The 18,156-nt window shown below is 36.3% G+C and overlaps 1 protein-coding gene across 1 annotated transcript in view; it reads left to right on the top strand.

Moving 5' to 3' along the window:
* Positions 1-18,156, top strand: part of LOC123554220 (eukaryotic translation initiation factor 2A-like) — a 37,615-nt gene that overhangs the window by 3,920 nt on the left and 15,539 nt on the right. Inside the window, exons 2-6 of the mRNA XM_045344208.2 lie at positions 8,195-8,264; positions 10,336-10,410; positions 11,027-11,145; positions 15,252-15,351; positions 15,760-15,842. Of these exons, the coding sequence (XP_045200143.2) occupies positions 8,195-8,264; positions 10,336-10,410; positions 11,027-11,145; positions 15,252-15,351; positions 15,760-15,842 (447 nt within the window). The remainder of the gene's footprint in view (positions 1-8,194; positions 8,265-10,335; positions 10,411-11,026; positions 11,146-15,251; positions 15,352-15,759; positions 15,843-18,156) is intronic.

The following is an 18,156-nucleotide window of genomic DNA, read 5'->3' as shown; positions in this document are numbered from 1 at the left end:
GCACACTTGGCATTCTTCTTGAGAATTTTAGCATTTATTACAGAGTTATGGCCCTTGAAATAGCCAAAATAGTGAATTTTTTGTTTTTGATGCTCATAGCTCAAAAAGTATATGGAATAGAATAATGAATCCATTTCATAATTTTTTTTGAGGCTATACCCCATTAAGACTGCAAACATTTGAATGATTTCCCCTTATTTGTGACAAATGTACCAGTGGGGGGCACACCCTGTGTCCTACAGACACATTCTAGTTTAATTAAAGTAAGAGTTCAGCACTTCATGCTTTTGATGTATTGTCACATTGGAATAACGTTTGTTTTACAGTATATTCGAAATTCCTCAGAAATAATATCATGTACCCCATGCACCTTATTCATAATTTCAAAATAGCATAGGCCTTAACCATACCAGGTAAGTGTTGTATATTTTTTTTGCTGCAGCCAGGAAGTCGGTTTTCTGTTATTTATTTATTATCCCCCAACGAAAGTCGGAGGGATATAGTTTTGGCGTTGTCCGTCCATCCGTCTTTCCATCCGTCCTTCCGTCGGGAGCCATATCTAGGAAATTGTTGGTAATATTTATATAAAACTTCATATACATGTTCACCACTATGACCACTATGAGTTTTTGTGGCCCGTCAAGTTTCAGATTGCCCTAGTAACAACAGAGTCACGGTGGGGAAACCACGTGACTAAATCGGATAACGTGCACGCAAAAGTGCTAAAAATAGCCCGCTTCAGGTATGTTTTTTCACTTTAACTTTTTTGATCCGCCATTGTTTTAAACGAGATAATGTGCATAAACCCCGCAATAAAAAGCTCTTTCATCGGATATATGTAACTTGATGAAACTCCCTCCCATTTTTACGTAATCCTTGCCCAACCGATTCGAAAGATGCAAAATATTTTGGTAACGAACACGTCTGTTCACAAGTTACGCACCTAGCACAGATTCTGCAGAGAATTTTCGCTGGAATGTAGGTTTAAAATAAAGCTTGTCATTGTCCAAAGTCCTGTACCAAATATTTAACATGACTATTCAGGAATATCAAAAGATATCGTAAGACAAAGGGTGCGGTAACGTACACGTTGCGGTTTTCAGGAGGTGACGTACACGTCATTTTTCCCCAGAGGATAACGTACACGTCAAAAGCTATTTATCATGCATGTAGAACATCTGTCTTTAAATGACTGAACTGTAAACATTTTGATATTGTTAAAAAAAAGATGCAGATGCTGGGAACAGGCTGTTTTTCTTTCGGTAGGTTAGTATATACAGAAATGCTACAGTGAAAATGAATAGCATTTGGAATTTTATGGTCTAATCGTGTATGTTATTTTGACAAGTAGACATTGTTAGCAGTTGCCATTTTAAATGTCAACTTTTTTTTCTCCAACTATCAAAAGTTAATTAGGTTTCTGGGAATAAACCATGTCCGTCTGTCAGCAGGGTTTAATCAAATCCATATGTTCAAATCTTCTTGATGACCCGTTGAACTGTAAACATTTTTTATATTGTTAAAAAGATGCTGAAATTAGTATAAATTCTGAACGATAACTGGAACGATAGCATGCTTGATAACCCATGATTTTTCTTTATTAAAACGTTACAATACAGAAAATCTTTTTGTTTAATATGACAGCATGCACCTTATTTGAATCATTGACAAACTGTTTGAGTTCTATCATGCAAGGGACCATAACAATCAGCCAATAATATAAACACGTTGTCGTTTAAATTATCGTGCGGGAGTAATGTTATTCTTTCTGTGGGTTAGTGACAGTTTGTTGGTCAGCTATTTATTCATTTAGACCTCCTTACTGAAACAACATATCAGTATTGACCTAAATTTTGCATATCTAAGGACAGTCATTCCATGGTTGATTAAATTATAAATGCTGACATATTCTGATAATATAGATCTATAAATGCATCAGTTACATCCAAAGCTTTAACGTAACAGCCTCGGTTATGTTTAGGCTGTTCATTCACAAAATCAAATACCTTATATAAGCATTAACGAGATTACAATTAACTATTTTACTAAACTAAGCTTTATTGGATCGCAAAAAAAGTTAGAAAATGTCGCAAAAAAGTTGATTTTTTTTTAACCAAGTACAGTTGACTTAGACAGATTTTGTGTCGCCTACTACAAAGTAGCTGCGACATATAGGGATCACTTTTCCGTCGTCCGTCTTTCTGTCCGTTGGCGACCGGTTGGCGTCCGTCACGCTTCTTGTCCGGAGCATAACTCAAGAAGTAATAAAGGTGCTAATTTGTTACTTCATACAATGATCGAACACAGTGAGAGGATGTGCAGTATCAAAGAACCATAACTCTAGGTGGTCCATTTTTCAATTATCCCCCCTTATCCTTATAAAAAGACTTGTCCAGAGCCCAAGTCAAAAACTATTTGAAGAATTTGAAGATACTTTACCATTGACAGAGGAAGCGCAGTGTAATGGTCACATTTTTAAATTACCTCCCCTTATCATTATATAGAAAGCTTGTCTGAAGCCCAAGTCGAAATTATATAAAGGATTGACTTGAAACTTTGCACATAAATAGAGGTCCAATGAAAGGAAGTACAGTGTCAAAGAACCATAACTCTAACTGATCTTATTTTTGAATAACCTCCCTTTATCTATGGAAAAAACTTGTCTGGGGCCAATGTCAAAACCCCTATAAAGGATTGTCTTGATACTTGATACATTGATAGAGGTCAGTGAAGCAAAGTGCAGTGTCAAAGAACCATTACTTTAGCTGACCCCATTTTTGAATCACCTCCTTTATGCATGAAAAGGAAAAGCAAGGAGCTTGACTGAAGCCCAAGCCAAAAACTATGAAGGGTTTTATTTGATACTTGTACATTAATACAGGTCATGAAAGATAGTGCAGTGATAAGGAATCATAACTCTTATTGACTCATTTTTAATTACCTCTCTGTATGTATAAGAAACTTGTATGGAATCCAAGTAAAATCAATGATATACAAAATATAACATGTCAAAAAGAAAAGTAACAAGTTTTTTTCTGTTTGTATTTTTAGAAAATGGGTCGTCCAAAAAAAGTTTTTCCCACAACAGTGGTAGGTTCACGCTCCACTATGTCTCTTCTCGTGCGCCTTTAAATTACTTTTTCTCCGAAAAGACATTTCGCACTCCTGGCAAATATATTCATTCTCCGTGCTATAAATAGATAATAGTTTTACTGCTGTTACTCTCGGTGCAACAATTATACCTATATGCGTATTTAATACTTCTTTTTGTTTGTCTCTTTCAAAAGTCAGAATCATATGGTGCGGACAACTAAACTAACTATCGTTACTGGAAAGAACAAGTACTAGGCTTCCATCACCCGTAAGCAACTGTCAACTTTTTCACTCAAAGATACATGGTCAGTTGCGCATATGATGGATTTAGAGCAAAATAATTTCAAAATTTTATCATCTTACCTATTTATGTATAGATATACAAGAGCTGTAAACGTGTAATTATTTCCAAGCTAGGATGAGGACCGACGCTACACATTTTCACTGTAGCATTTCTGTATATACTAACATACCGAAAGAAAAACAGCCTATTCCCAGCATTTGCATCTTTTTTAACAATGTCAAAATGTTAACAATTCAGTCATTTAAAGACAAAGATGGTCTACATGCATGATAAATAGTCTTTGACGTGTACGTTACCCTCTGGGGAAAAATGACGTGTACGTCACCTCCTGAAAACCGCAACGTGTACGTTACCGCACCCTTTGTCTTACGATATCTTTAATATTCCTGAATAGTCATGTTAATTATTTGGTACAGGACTTTGGACAATGACAAGCTTAATTTTAAACTTAAATTCCAGCGGAAATTCTCTGCAGAATCTGTGCTAGGTGCGTAACTTGTGAACAGACGTGTTCGTTACCAAAATATTTTGCATCTTTCGAATCGGTTGGGCAAGGATTACGTAAAAACGGGAGAGAGTTTCATCAAGTTACATATATCCGACGAAAGAGCTTTTTATTGCGGGGTTTATGCACGTTATCTCGTTTAAAACAATTGCGGATCAAAAAAGTTAAAGTGAAAAAACATACCTGAAGCGGGCCTATTTTTAGCACTTTTGCGTGCACGTTACCCAAGTTAGTCACGTGGTTTCCCCACCGTGAGAGTTATGGCCCTTAGAAGTTTCTAGTGTTAACTATATAGGCAGGGTTCTCGCCAGGCTATTATCGCCTGTCGTGTGCGACATGCCTTCAGACTTTGAGTTGTATATTCGACATCCCTTATTTCCCCCGTCATCCCTTAATTGCTGAAGCGACATGTCATAAAATCCAATAAACGGTACGATTAATCCGTTAGTGTATTCGAAAAGCTTCCACGTGCTTACCCGATAGTTTAGGTAAAGCGATGCCAGTTAAGATAACCGATAAACCAATGACAGCTTCCTATGTGGAACGTGTGACGTAAATTTCATCGTAGCTCCGCCTTTAAATCCTTTGATAGGCAGTATCTTGTGATGTGTACATGAAAGTGACTGTTTTCGCAAGTTTTAAGATTATACATGTCATTTTATATAATGACAGATGATTCAACAATTATCGTCCGAATATTTTTCGCAATCAAGGAAAGACAATGTATGGAATTAAGTCAAAAAATGCTTTGAACAATTATCGCCGTAATATTAATGTTTTTCACATGTATGAAATGTGTTTTCTCGGGCGGAATATCGAAAAGACAATGCAAGAATTAATGTTTTCTGTCGTCACTTTCAAAATAGAACTTTTAGAGAAAAGTTTGAAATACCCTCCGTGCATTATTTCATCACGAACGGACACTTTGGTAGAACCACCGACCTTCCGTAAGCCCTCGCATGAAGAATTCAACGCCCCGAGTGAGGCTTCAACCCACATCGATGAGGGGCAAATGATTTGAAGTCGGCGACCTTAACCACTCGGCCACGATCACAATTTCAGAATCCCTCCCAGCCACGCCGAATGGCCAAAGGAAATCTGGCATTGATCCGAAATGGAAACCAGCGTTTCCCTGGATGACAGTCTCAGATTGTGTTGTTTTACATGTATGTACAACAAAGAGTGGACATTTTCAAAACTTAAAATGGATAAGTTTTTTAGCAATTAAACTCCACAGGAATAGAAGACATAAACTTTAAACAAATAGATCTGTGTGCAGTGCTAAAATTGTGTTGTTTATTTACAATAAATAGTAAATGAACATTTTAGCAACTTAAAATTGATAAACTTTAATTGTCATTCAGCAAATAAACTCCATAGGATCTTTATGACCCATATCTTTATTTGTTCTTGTTGTGCATGTAAATGATGCTTATTAATCACTGAAAATACCACTATGTTTTTCACTCTGAAATGCACCAGAATGCACCAAAATGAGTTGTAGTAACACAAAATTTTCTGGGGTAACCCCCATACCCCCCATGCGGGAGGGGACACCCCTCCTGCACCCACCCCTTTCTTCATCAAAACATATCCTTCTGCAACATGCCTTCAAAAAATCCTGGCTAGAACCCTGATAGGGTACTATAAATATGGCAATAACTGCATCATAACTTTTGATATTTTTGACCTAGAACTATGAAACTTAAACAGAATTTAGATCACCATAATGTGGTTGTGTACACACAGTTTCGTTCGGATTTATTTTGTAAATTAAGAGTTATTGCCCTTTAATTGTACAAAAATCCACATATTTGTACATAACAAACTTACCATTTGGTAGAATTTCATTAAATTTCTTTCATTCTATTCCATGAACATTTATTGTAAACATGTGACGTGTACCCACACCTAGTCACCGCCTTATGTTGATCACACACCCCCCCCCCCCTGCCCCCCCCCCCCCCCCCCAAAAAAAGAAAAGTCATTCCTTATTTCCTTATTTTAGATTATTTTTTCAAACAAACTTATATACATGTTCACTACTATAAGTTATGGAGCCCATCAAGTTGCAGTCAGATTGCCCAAGTAACACCACAGTTATGGCCCTTAGAAGTTTCTAGTGTTTAACTATAAAGGGTACTATAGATACAGCAATTTCTGTATCATAACTTTTGATATATTTGACCTTGAACTATGAATCTTAAACAGAATTTAGAGCACTATAATGTGATTGTGCACACACAATTTTGTAAGTATTTCTTTTGTAACTTTACAGTTATTGCCCTTTAATTGTTTAAAAAAAAACACATATTTGTACATAACAAACTTACCATTTGGCAGAATTTCATTAAATTTCTTTCATTCTTTTCCATGAACATTTATTATAAACATGTGAAGTTGTGCACCCACACCTGGTCACCCACTTGCCTTGGTCACACACCCTCCCCCTCCTAACCCCCCTTGCACCCCCCCACCCCCCATGAATATTTATCAACATGCAAGTTATACCATTCCCCCACCTCACTCCTCCACCCAGTCATGCCCACCACTGATCATGCATCCTCTGCCCCCCACTTCACCCATTTTTTTTTTAATTTTTAATTTTCCATCAATATTTATAATCAACATGTGAAATTTTGTTTCCTCACCCGTTCCCGCCCCCCCCCCCCCCCCCCCCCCCCCCCCCCAAAAAAAAAACTATATATATACCTACTTGATTGTGTTCTCTTAAGGACATCTGTTCTTTTAAGTTCAAATGTACATGTTAAACAGCAACACCTGGTGCCAAACCACTCAAAGACAATATTTCGTTCCAGTTAAACTTCAAGCTCACATTTCAATTAACTGCATTTAATTTTAAAAGCTAAGCTTATTACAGTAAGCATATCCCATTCAAAATAAATTCTTTAGTCAGGATCAAAGTATCATACATTTATTATGTACTCTTTAATTAAACATTTGTTTTCTGTTAAATTGATTTTGGCTAATGAAATTATTTGCTTGTTTTTACACTTAGAAAACATCGAGACATGGAAGAGAAATCGCTTTCACACTCTTCCAGTCATAATTTTAGTATTTTATGATTTCTTTTGTTAGGTTTTTACCTCGATCGGGGTAAAATACCCCGATCGGGAGATGTGCCCAGCCTTGTAAACTTATTTTTTTCACTTAAAATAGCATTTTTAGCTCGACTATTCATAGAATAGTAGAGCTATTGGACTCGCCCATGCATCGGCGTCTGCATCGGCATCCCGATTTGGTTAAGGTTTTGTATGTAAGCTGGTATCTCAGTAACCACTTGTGGGAATGTATTGAAACTTCACACACTTATTCACTGTGATAAACTGACTTACATTGCACAGGTTCCATAACTCTGTTTGGCTTTTTTACAAAATTATGCCCCTTTTTTGACTTAGAAATTTTTGGTTAAGGTTTTGTATGTAAGCAGGTATCTCAGTAGTCACTAATGGGAATGGATTGAAACTTCACACACTTATTTACTGTGATAAACTGACTTACATTGCACAGGTTCCATAACTCTATTTTGCTTTTTTACAAAATTATTCCCCTTTTTCGAATTAGAAATTTTTGGTTAAGGTTTTGTATGTAAGCTGGTATTTCAGCTGCTGAATGAAACGTTTGATGGAATAGAAGTCATAATAAAAAGCCAATAAATTATGACATTATGGCAGAGTTGTGCTGCGATTGTTTCAGCCAGGATGGTCTGATCAGTTGATACATCCAGTTGATACATTCATTGCATTTGATACTGATTTCTTTTAAAAGATGCATTCATCCTGCAGGATGACCTAACAGAAAATTCCACTTATGATCCCTAGGCCTTTTCTACTCGTCTCAAGTGGGATTTTTGTCCCCTGATCTCTCAGCTATTTTATTTTGAAGGTTTATGTAAAAATTAAATAGGTCTCATTTTATATTTCGTTTGCTACAAAATTAAAGATGTAATTTGCCATTTATATGTGTCTGATAAAAGGAGTTCTATACTTCAACAGACCCACCCGGAGGTACAAATCCGTACTTCTACAGTTGGATTCTAGAGGGTACAGATCCGTACCACTTGACCCTTTCAGTACTTACAGCTGTATAGTTATTTGCTACCTATCACTGATAAATGAAGGCTCATGAGATGAGGACTTCGTAAATGAAAGACACATCCAGAAAATTTACGTATAAATGTGATGACATGCTGGCCTACATAAATACATTGTACTATAACATTTTTTCGCAATGTATTTTCTCCCAAGTAATGTGTCTTGTTATCATTTCAGTGAGAGGTTCATCAGGTATTTGGATGATAAATGGACCACCCAATCAAGGATCTGTGGCTCCATTTACAAAGTAAGCTTACTAAACAAAACACTAACTAGTCCGAAAAAATATTGTTTAGGGTATTAAGTCTACCAGGATGTTCTGAATTACTCTACCATACATTTATTTCTGGGAACCATTGATTGTGTACAGAGAATGGTGGAAAAGTACAGAAACCATGGTGTGTTTTTAGCTCGACTAAAAGAATATTTAGTAGAGCTGTCCTACTTACCACGGTGTCAGCATCACACCTTGGTTACCGTAAGTTTTTCGTACCAGTCCGCATTTTGACAAAACATTTTAAAATAAGGCTTTGACACTTTCAACACTAGCTTATTTTTAGTAACTTTTTTATTATTGGCCGTAGGGAAAAACCGAGACCACTTTTCTGTGGTACAAACATGGATGGTACCTCCAATTTTTAGGTGTATTTTGACATATCTATACCTTGTAAGAATTTTTTTTTCTTTTTGGTTAAATTTCTTCCCTTTGTTGTTCCTGTCCTTTCGACTTAGATATTTTTTCTGAGGTCAGAGGACCTTCTTGTCCTCAAGTGCAGTGATAACAGGTGAGCGATATAGGGCCATCATGGCCCTCTTGTTTAATCTGGTTATTGTTGCGATAATTTGTAGATTTTCTTTTGCACTTAAGAAAGATGTAGGCCAGAGCCTATCCACTTAGCTCAGTAGGGAGAGTGGAGATTTATGGATTGAAAGGTGGTGAAATTGATCCTGTGTTGAAACATAATGTTCTACATGATGATATGATAAAAGACATTGTGTCTGAAATCATTTTGTCCTCCTCTCATGTGTGTGGAGCAGTTGGCAGTTACTTGCAGAGAAAAGTACTGGTACAATGGGTTGGTTAGCTGCCCAACATTACATAAAATTTAAGAAACCAAAACAAGCAAATTATAAAAGTGGGAATCCTTGGTTACTAAGAGATTTATGGTTTTTCGGGGCCTTTTCAATCGTTCTTATGTAAAAGTAGGCAGTTTAAAAAGCAAAAAATTGTAAATTTGTTGTTCTTTTTTCAATTCTGAATTTCAAATTCCCCAATAATTTTTACAGTTTTTGCTGTTTTTATGATAGTTTTGCTATGTATGACACATGTATAAAACATTATTTAATATCAAGGCTGGTAGAGAACTTCAAAGTTTAAGACTGTGAAACCCATACTCTTCCACCATTCTCCTTACACAGCTGAAGGTTCCTGAATACAAATGTATGTTGTAAGGTACTGGGATAAGGAACAACCAGTCTACTACTACTAGGTACCTAGGTTAAATAGGTCTATTTTTGTTTTTTGACAGGACAGCAGATAAATTAATATTCCTTAGGTCAGCAACTTGAGTTTGTAGTGTCTTTAAATAAAATAGTTAAATAAACTGAAACTCCCGGAGATTGTATTGACAAATAATATATTTGTTCCCCTTAAAATTTTCTGTTTGCTTATGTAAGAAAATTTGTTGTTGTTTTCTTGAAGAACTGACATAAGAGCCGCACCATGAGAAAACCAACATAGTGCATTTGCGACCAGCATGGATCAAGACCAGCCTGCGCATCCGCACAGTCTGGTCAGGATCCATGCTTTTCGCTACCAGTTTCTCTAATTGCAATAGGCTTTAAAAGCGAACAGCATGGATCCTGACCAGACTGGTCTGGATCCATGCTGGTCGCAAATGCGCTATGTTGGTTTTCTCATGGCATGGCTCATAAGGTATTTTAGCTAGGTGTATCTCCTACTGAAACAGTATTGGGATACTTACTCAGTTAAAAAAGATGATCATTGATGCCTTGTATTGAATGTTTGTTTTTGAAAAAAAATGACCATTAAAGTATACAAAACATCAAAATTTTGGGAAAAGATGTTTGTTATGAAAACATAACTGCTGTAAATTGACACCCTTTGTATATTTATGATAGAAAAAAACATGTATCTAAAGAAAGGATTTTGAAAATACATGTGATATATATATTAATCAATGTAACAAATAATACGAACATAGATGATTTGTTAGTTATTAATGTAAAAAGAGCATTCTGCTCTGCCTAACAATAATTTGACTACTATGTACTATTGTATGTTGTTGTTGTTTTAGGGAGACAAGTGGAAGATGCAAGGTCATGGTGTTTAGTATGGATGGCTCATTGTTTGCCTGGTCTAACGGAGACTGGTATGATATATTTTTTTTTTAAAAAGCTACTTTCAAAATAGATGATTCATAAAATGAAAATTCAGAAAGTGGGCTATTTTCCAGTTTGATATACATGTAAGTTTGATGTATTTAAGATATAATGTATAGTATTCAATACAGACAATGGAATATTTCCACAATATAGAACTTGTACTGATATTACATGTTGCAAAATTATTGGTCGGCAACATTAGTGGCGTGTTGATACCAATTTGTTAACATTTGGGTCTGTGTTAGGTTGACTTCAAAATGCTAGATTTTTTTAATTCTGTCAGTTGTCATGTTTAGCAGAGATTTGTTATGAATCTGTACATGAGAGTTCAGTTTGCAGTTACTGAATGGTATAGTATATGTTAGCTATAAACAAAGATATGGCAAATTTGATATGTCTTGAGTTTCAGACATATTTATGAAAACTGGCCTCGGGTTTTATATTCATAGATGTAGTAAGTCATAATTTCTTTAGACATCTGAACCAATGTCTGTTTGACAGAAAAGCCCTTATCTGTTTAAGGCTTATTGTTAGGGATTAAAGCTTTGCTGTGTCTTTTTAAGACTGTTGTTTTCACTTTCTCTTCACTGCATGTGTTTACAGTGTGAAGATTTATGATACACAACGAAATCAGGTGATACAGGAGCTCGAGAGACCCAAGGCATCATGTATGATATTCTCTCCACAGGGAACACTGCTAGTTATTTGGGAACCTTACTCAGGTAAACATGACATTTCTTTTTATACGATTCTGAGTTATTTACTGTTCAGATGTGTTACTTTGATGAATACATTGTACAGTAATAGGTTTTCTTTTTACCTCGTCTGAACCAGATATTAGTGTAGGCAGATGGTCTGGCATTATCAGTCAACATTTAACCTAAACATCTCATCTGAAACTACTGACCAGAATTCCACCAAACTTGATCTGTAGTATCCTTGCAACTTTCCTTCTCAGGTTTTTTTTTTTTTAATGATTCCACTTGTCCCTTTTCAAGTGCTGCTAGAGCTAAACAATGAAAAAGCTTTGAACAACTTATCATGACCCACACCATGGATCTTCACCAAACTTTGTCTGTAGCTTCCTTGTTTGGACTTCTTAAATCTCTTCACATGAAAGAATCTTACCAAACTTTTTCTCTTGAAGCCCTAGAAGGACTGATAGCCAGAGTTTATTGAGTGATATTTTGACCGACACACCTGAAGAATCAACATTTCATTGTGCATAGACCAGTCATGATTTGAACAATGTTGGTAGAGGTCCACTGGACAAAGCTATGTGCCAAGTATCTAAGGTCTTTGCATTGTGGTTTAAGACAAGAAGATTTTTAAAGGTTTTCCCTATACAACTGTATGTAAAACTAAGTTTGCCCCAGGGTAGGGCCAGTTTCAACCCTAACCCTAAATCCTAACCATACAGCGGAGTAATTCCAAATATTTTAAATGTGAATATAAAGTTAATAATTATTCTAGAATCTGTTGCTACTTGTTAGCTCACCTGTCACAAAGTGACAAGGTGAGCTTTTGTGATCGCGCGGTGTCCGTCGTCCGTGCGTCCGTCCGTCCGTAAACTTTTGCTTGTGACCACTCTAGGGGTCACATTTTTCATGGGATCTTTATGAAAGTTGGTCAGAATGTTCATCTTGATGATATCTAGGTCAAGTTCGAAACTGGGTCACGTGCCTTCAAAAACTAGGTCAGTAGGTCTAAAAATAGAAAAACCTTGTGACCTCTCTAGAGGCCATATATTTCACAAGATCTTCATGAAAATTGGTCAGAATGTTCACCTTGATGATATCTAGGTCAAGTTCGAAACTGGGTCACGTGCCATCAAAAACTAGGTCAGTAGGTCTAAAAATAGAAAAACCTTGTGACCTCTCTAGAAGCCATATATTTTAAAAGATCTTCATGAAAATTGGTCAGAACGTTCATCTTGATGATATCTAGGTCAAGTTCGAAAGTGGGTCACGTGCTGTCAAAAACTAGGTCAGTAGGTCAAATAATAGAAAAACCTTGTGACCTCTCTAGAGGCCATATTTTTCATGGGATCTGTATGAAAGTTGGTCTGAATGTTCATCTTGATGATATCTAGATCAAGTTTGAAAGTGGGTCACGTGCCATCAAAAACTAGGTCAGTAGGTCAAATAATAGAAAAACCTAGTGACCTCTCTAAAGGCCATAATTTTCATGGGATCTGTATGAAAGTTAGTCTGAATGTTCATCTTGATAATATCTAGGTCAAGTTCGAAACTGGGTCACGTGCGATCAAAAACTAGGTCAGTAGGTCTAAAAATAGAAAAACCTTGTGACCTCTCTAGAGGCCATATATTTCATGAGATCTTCATGAAAATTTGTCAGAATGTTCACCTTGATGATATCTAGGTCAAGTTCGAAAGTGGGTCACGTGCTATCAAAAACTAGGTCAGTAGGTCAAATAATAGAAAAACCTTGTGACCTCTCTAGAGGCCATATTTTTCATGGGATCTGTATAAAAGTTGGTCTGAATGTTCATCTTGATGATATCTAGGTCAAGTTTGAAAGTGGGTCACGTGCCATCAAAAACTAGGTCAGTAGGTCAAATAATAGAAAAACCTAGTGACCTCTCTAAAGGCCATATTTTTCATGGGATCTGTATGAAAGTTTGTCTGAATGTTTATCTTGATGATATCTAGGTCAAGTTCGAAACAGGGTCATGTGCGGTCAAAAACTAGGTCAGTAGGTCTAAAAATAGAAAAACCTTGTGACCTCTCTAGAGGCTATACTTGTGAATGGATCTCCATAAAAATTGATCAGAATGTTCACCTTGATGATATCTAGGTCAAGTTTGAAACTGGGTCACGTGCCTTAAAAACTAGGTCAGTAGGTCAAATAATAAAAAAACCTTGTGACCTCTCTAGAGGCCATACTTTTCATGGGATCTGTATGAAAGTTGGTCTGAATTTCATCTTGATGATATCTCGGTCAAGTTTGAAACTGGGTCAACTGCGGTCAAAAACTAGGTCAGTAGGTCTAAAATTATTAAAATCTATTTGACCTCTCTAGAGGCCATATTTTTCAATGGATCTTCATGAAAATTGATCTGAATGTTCACCTTGATGATATCTAGGTCAGTTTCGAAACTGGGTCATGTGCGGTCAAAAACTAGGCCAGTAGGTATAAAAATAGAAAAACCTTGTGACCTCTCTAGAGGCCATATTTTTCATGAGATCTTCATGAAAATTAGTGAGAATGTTCACCTTGATGATATCTAGGTAAAATTCAAAACAGGGTCACGTACCTTTGAAAACTAGGTCAATAGGTCAAATAATAGAAAAACCTTGTGACCTCTCTAGAGACCATATTTTTCAATGGATCTTCTTGAAAATTGGTCAGAATTTTTATCTTGATAATATCTAGGTCAAGTTCAAAACTGGGTCACATGAGCTCAAAAACTAGGTCACTATGTCAGATAATAGAAAAAACGATGTCATACTCAAAACTGGGTCATGTGGGAAGAGGTGAGCGATTCAGGACCATCATGGTCCTCTTGTTTTTGTTGTTTATGACAGTAGTCCTCAGTTGCTCACACACTCACACAATACAAAGATTATAAAAAATAGATATGGAACTATGTTTTTACACATCCAGAATATTTGTGTGATGCGGTCACATAGAAATAGAAGGAAAACTCAAACGACGCAGGGTTAAAACTTGGTAATTGATTTAGAGCTATATCCAGGATGCTAAAAAGCAGGATGTACCTTCACCAAACTTGATCTATAGTAACTATTCTTGTGTAGTCCTCTATCAGTTTTGTTAATATGATTCAACCTGCCCCCTTCTTGGAGCCATCACAGCTAAAAATGAGAAAAAAAACTTTAAAGCAGCTTCTCATGAGCCAAATCCTGGATCTTCGCCAAAGTTGGTCTGTCTGTGGGTGTAGTCCTCCCTCAGTGTATTTTCAAGTGATTTTGCTTGGCCTCTTGTAAGGTTTGCTTGAGCATTAAATAGAAAAATCTTTAAACTTCTTGATGTTTCATCACCAGTCTTGATCTGTAGCATCCTTGTAAGGTTCTTTCTCAATTTTATTCTGATAGTTGCACTTGAGCCCTAGATACAAAAATAAAAATGGCTTTAAAAATTTATTCTGATGAACTGCTTGATGAATCTTTACAAATTTGGTCAGTAGTATCCATGTCTGGACCTTTGCCAAGTTTTTTTACAAATCCTCATTTTGACCCCTTTTAGGAGTTGCCAGATAAAAGGACCATTGAGCAACTTCTCATGAACCACTTGATGGATATTGATCAGCCTTGACCTGTAGTATCCCTGTATGGACCTCACCAATGTTTGTTCAAAAGGTTCTGCTTGGTCACTTCTTTAGGCTGCCAGAACTATGACAAGAGAAATGTTTAAACCACTTCTCATGATACATTAATTTTGATGGATTTTCTACAAAGTCTGTAGCATTCTTGTAAGGTCTTCTCTCTTCTCCATTCAAATGGGGACACTTGACCCCTTCTAGGGTCATTGACTTAAAAACATTCTGGTATGAAACTCAGGCTCACTAAAGCTGTCTGGAAGTTATTGTGTAATAGGCCAAACAGATGACTTCATAAAAGTATATACTAAAGCATGGAATGGAATGGATTTAATTTATAGGCATCTACTAAAACCTAGAGAGGACTGGAGTAGAGTTGTCTATGGAAAGGTGCACCTGGGTTCTTTCGCAAACAGTATTTCTTGAAATATTCCACTTGATCTCTAGTGGTTATGTAAGAGTGGCTAGAAATACAAAAATGATAATAATAAGGGAAAAAACTAGATACTTGTGCAATATCTCTTTCAGTGGACAAAGAAACTCAGGCTGGTGTTCCAAACCTACACATCTACAATGTTGCAACAGGAAAATGTGTGAAAAGTTTGATACAGAAGAAGTTCAGCTACTGGTAACTGCCAAATCATACACTATTCATATTTTCATACATCTTTAAGAAATGGGGTCTTTGCTTACCTTTTTGACATCATAATAAATTGATGGTATGTTGAAGTGTAATTGTTCACAAATCATTAAATTTGTTGAGGACTTGTTTGTTTGTGTCAATCAATGAAATAAAATTGCCATTTTATCATCAAAAGTTGAAAATCATACCCATATGAAATACTTGTAGCCAAAAACAGGGATTAATTATGTCTTGCAAACGAAATTAAATAAATTCATGTGTGAAAAAAATTTATATGGCTTCTTTGAATCAAATGGTGAATCAATATTTTTGCAAATCAAGGTCTGAATCAGTTTATAGTTGTACAATTTTATTCTTTCCAACATCTTGAATTTACTCTATTTGTTTTTTTAGGGCTCCCCAGTTTTCAGCAGATGAGAAAATCTGTTGCAGAAATGTAAACAACGAGTTACACTTCTTTGAGGACAGAAACTTTGGTAAGTTACTTTCTCTAAACCAATTATTAAGGTTCATTATCCTTTATTTAGGCAGCTAAGGCCTCACCAAATTAAGAAGTTGGTTCATAGTTTTTGCTGCTTCTATTTTTGCAGATCCAGAAAGTTTTTGTTGTTGTTGGCTTGTATTATGCTTACACCACTGAAAAAATACATATAATGGTTGAAATATGTTGGTGCACTACTTTCAGTGATAAATATATAACAGTGATAAATCGAATATAATTCCAGTCCCAGATTGTCATAAAATGGACTTTAATCACAGTAAAAACATACTGTTTTCACAATTAGAGTATACATATGATACATATTTGTAGTTACATATATTTTGAGGCACTGCTCGCTCTAGCAATGATGGCTCATGTACAAGTGCCAACTCATGCTCTTGCAGTCTCTGGCCAGTTCCATTATAATTTCATTATTTTGATCTCTCTAAATCCTGGATATCTCAAGCAGGAATCGGGATGATGCCTACATTTTTTCCAGAGCTTGATCAGTATCACGTCTGTTTTTAGCCCACCATCATGATGGTGGGCTATTCAAATCACTCTGCTTCCGTGGTCCGTCCGTCATTCTGTCCGTCCGTCCGTCAGTCAGTCCGTCCGTCCGTTAACAATTTCTCGTTATCGCATCTCCTCAGAAACTACTGAGAGGATTTTGACCAAACTTTGTCGGAATGATGTATTGGTACCCTAGTTCTGTCCCCATGAAAATCAGACTGGTTCAACAATTGTTTAGTGAGTTATGGCCCTTTGTTTATTTCTATAATTTACATATATTTATATAGGGAAAAACTTTGAAAATCTTTTTGTCCAAAACCACAGAGCCTAGGGCTTTGATATTTGGTAAGAAGCATCATCTAGTGGTCCTCTACCAAGATGATTCAAATTCTTTCCCTGGGGTTTAATATGGCCCCGCCCCGGGGGTCACATGGTTTATATAGACTTATATAGGGGAAAATTTTAAAAAACCTCTAATTCAAAAAAACAGGGCCTAGGGCTTTGATATTTTGTGTGTGACATCATCTAGTGGTCTTCTGCAAAGATTGTTCAAATTATCCCCCTAGGGTCAAAAATGGCTCAGCCCCGGGGGTCACATGGTTTACATTATATAGACTTATATAGGGAAAAACATTTAAAATCTTTTTGTCCAAACCACAAAACCTAGGGCTTTGGCATTGGTAATGTAGCATCATCTAGTGGTTCTCTACCAAGTTTGTTCAAATTATCCCCCTAGGGTCAAATATGGCCCCGCCCTAAGGGTCACATGGTTCATATAGACTTATATAGGGAAAAGCTTTTAAAATCTTCTTGTCAATAACCTACAACATTCAAATTTGGACCACATGTGTGGTTTTGAGTGGCAAGATGAACCTTGACATGAGTTGACCTTGATTTTGACCTAGTGACCTACTTTCACATAAATTTCTTAAGCTACAGCCTTCAAATTTGGACCACATGCATAGTTTTGTGCACTGAAAAAAACTTTGACCTTGACATTGACTTAGTGACCTACTTTCACATTTTTGAAGGTACAGGCTTCAAATTTGGACCACATGCATAGTTTTATGTTCCTAAATGAAATTTGACCTTGATTTTGACCTAGTGACCTACTTTCACATTTCTCAAGCTACAGCCTTCAAATTTGGACAACATGCATAGTTTTGTGTACCGAAACAAACTTTGACCTTTACATTGACCTAGTGACCTACTTTCACATTTTTGAAGGTACAGGCTTCAAATTTGGACCACAGGCATAGCTCTGTGTTCCGAAATAAAATTTGACATTGACCTAGTGACCTACTTTCACATTTCTTGAGCTACAGCCTTCAAATTTGGACCACATGCATAGTTTTGTGTACCGAAATGAACTTTGACCTTAAGATTGACCTAGTGACCTACTTTCACATTTCTGTAGCTACAGGCTTCAAATTTAGACCACATGCATAGGATTGTGTACCGAAACAAACTTTGACCTTGACATTGACCTAGTGACCTACTTTCACATTTTTGAAGGTACAGGCTTTAAATTTTGACCACATGCATAGATTTGTGTTCTGAAGTGTAATTTAACCTTGATTTTGACTTAGTGACCTACTTTCACATTTCTCAAGCTACAGCCTTCAAATTTGGACCACTTGCATAGTTTTGTGTACCGAAATAAACTTTGACCTTAAGATTGACATAGTGACCTACTTTCAGATTTCTCAAACTACAGCCTTGATGCACATGCATAGTTTTGTATACAAAGAACTTTGTCCTTGAAATTGATCTAGTGACCTACTTTCACATTTCTC

This window comes from Mercenaria mercenaria, chromosome 7 (assembly GCF_021730395.1).
Source record: "Mercenaria mercenaria strain notata chromosome 7, MADL_Memer_1, whole genome shotgun sequence".
Classification (NCBI taxonomy): Eukaryota; Metazoa; Mollusca; class Bivalvia; order Venerida; family Veneridae; genus Mercenaria; species Mercenaria mercenaria.
Note: the sequence above shows the minus strand (reverse complement) of the source record. Positions and strands in the feature narration are given on the sequence as shown.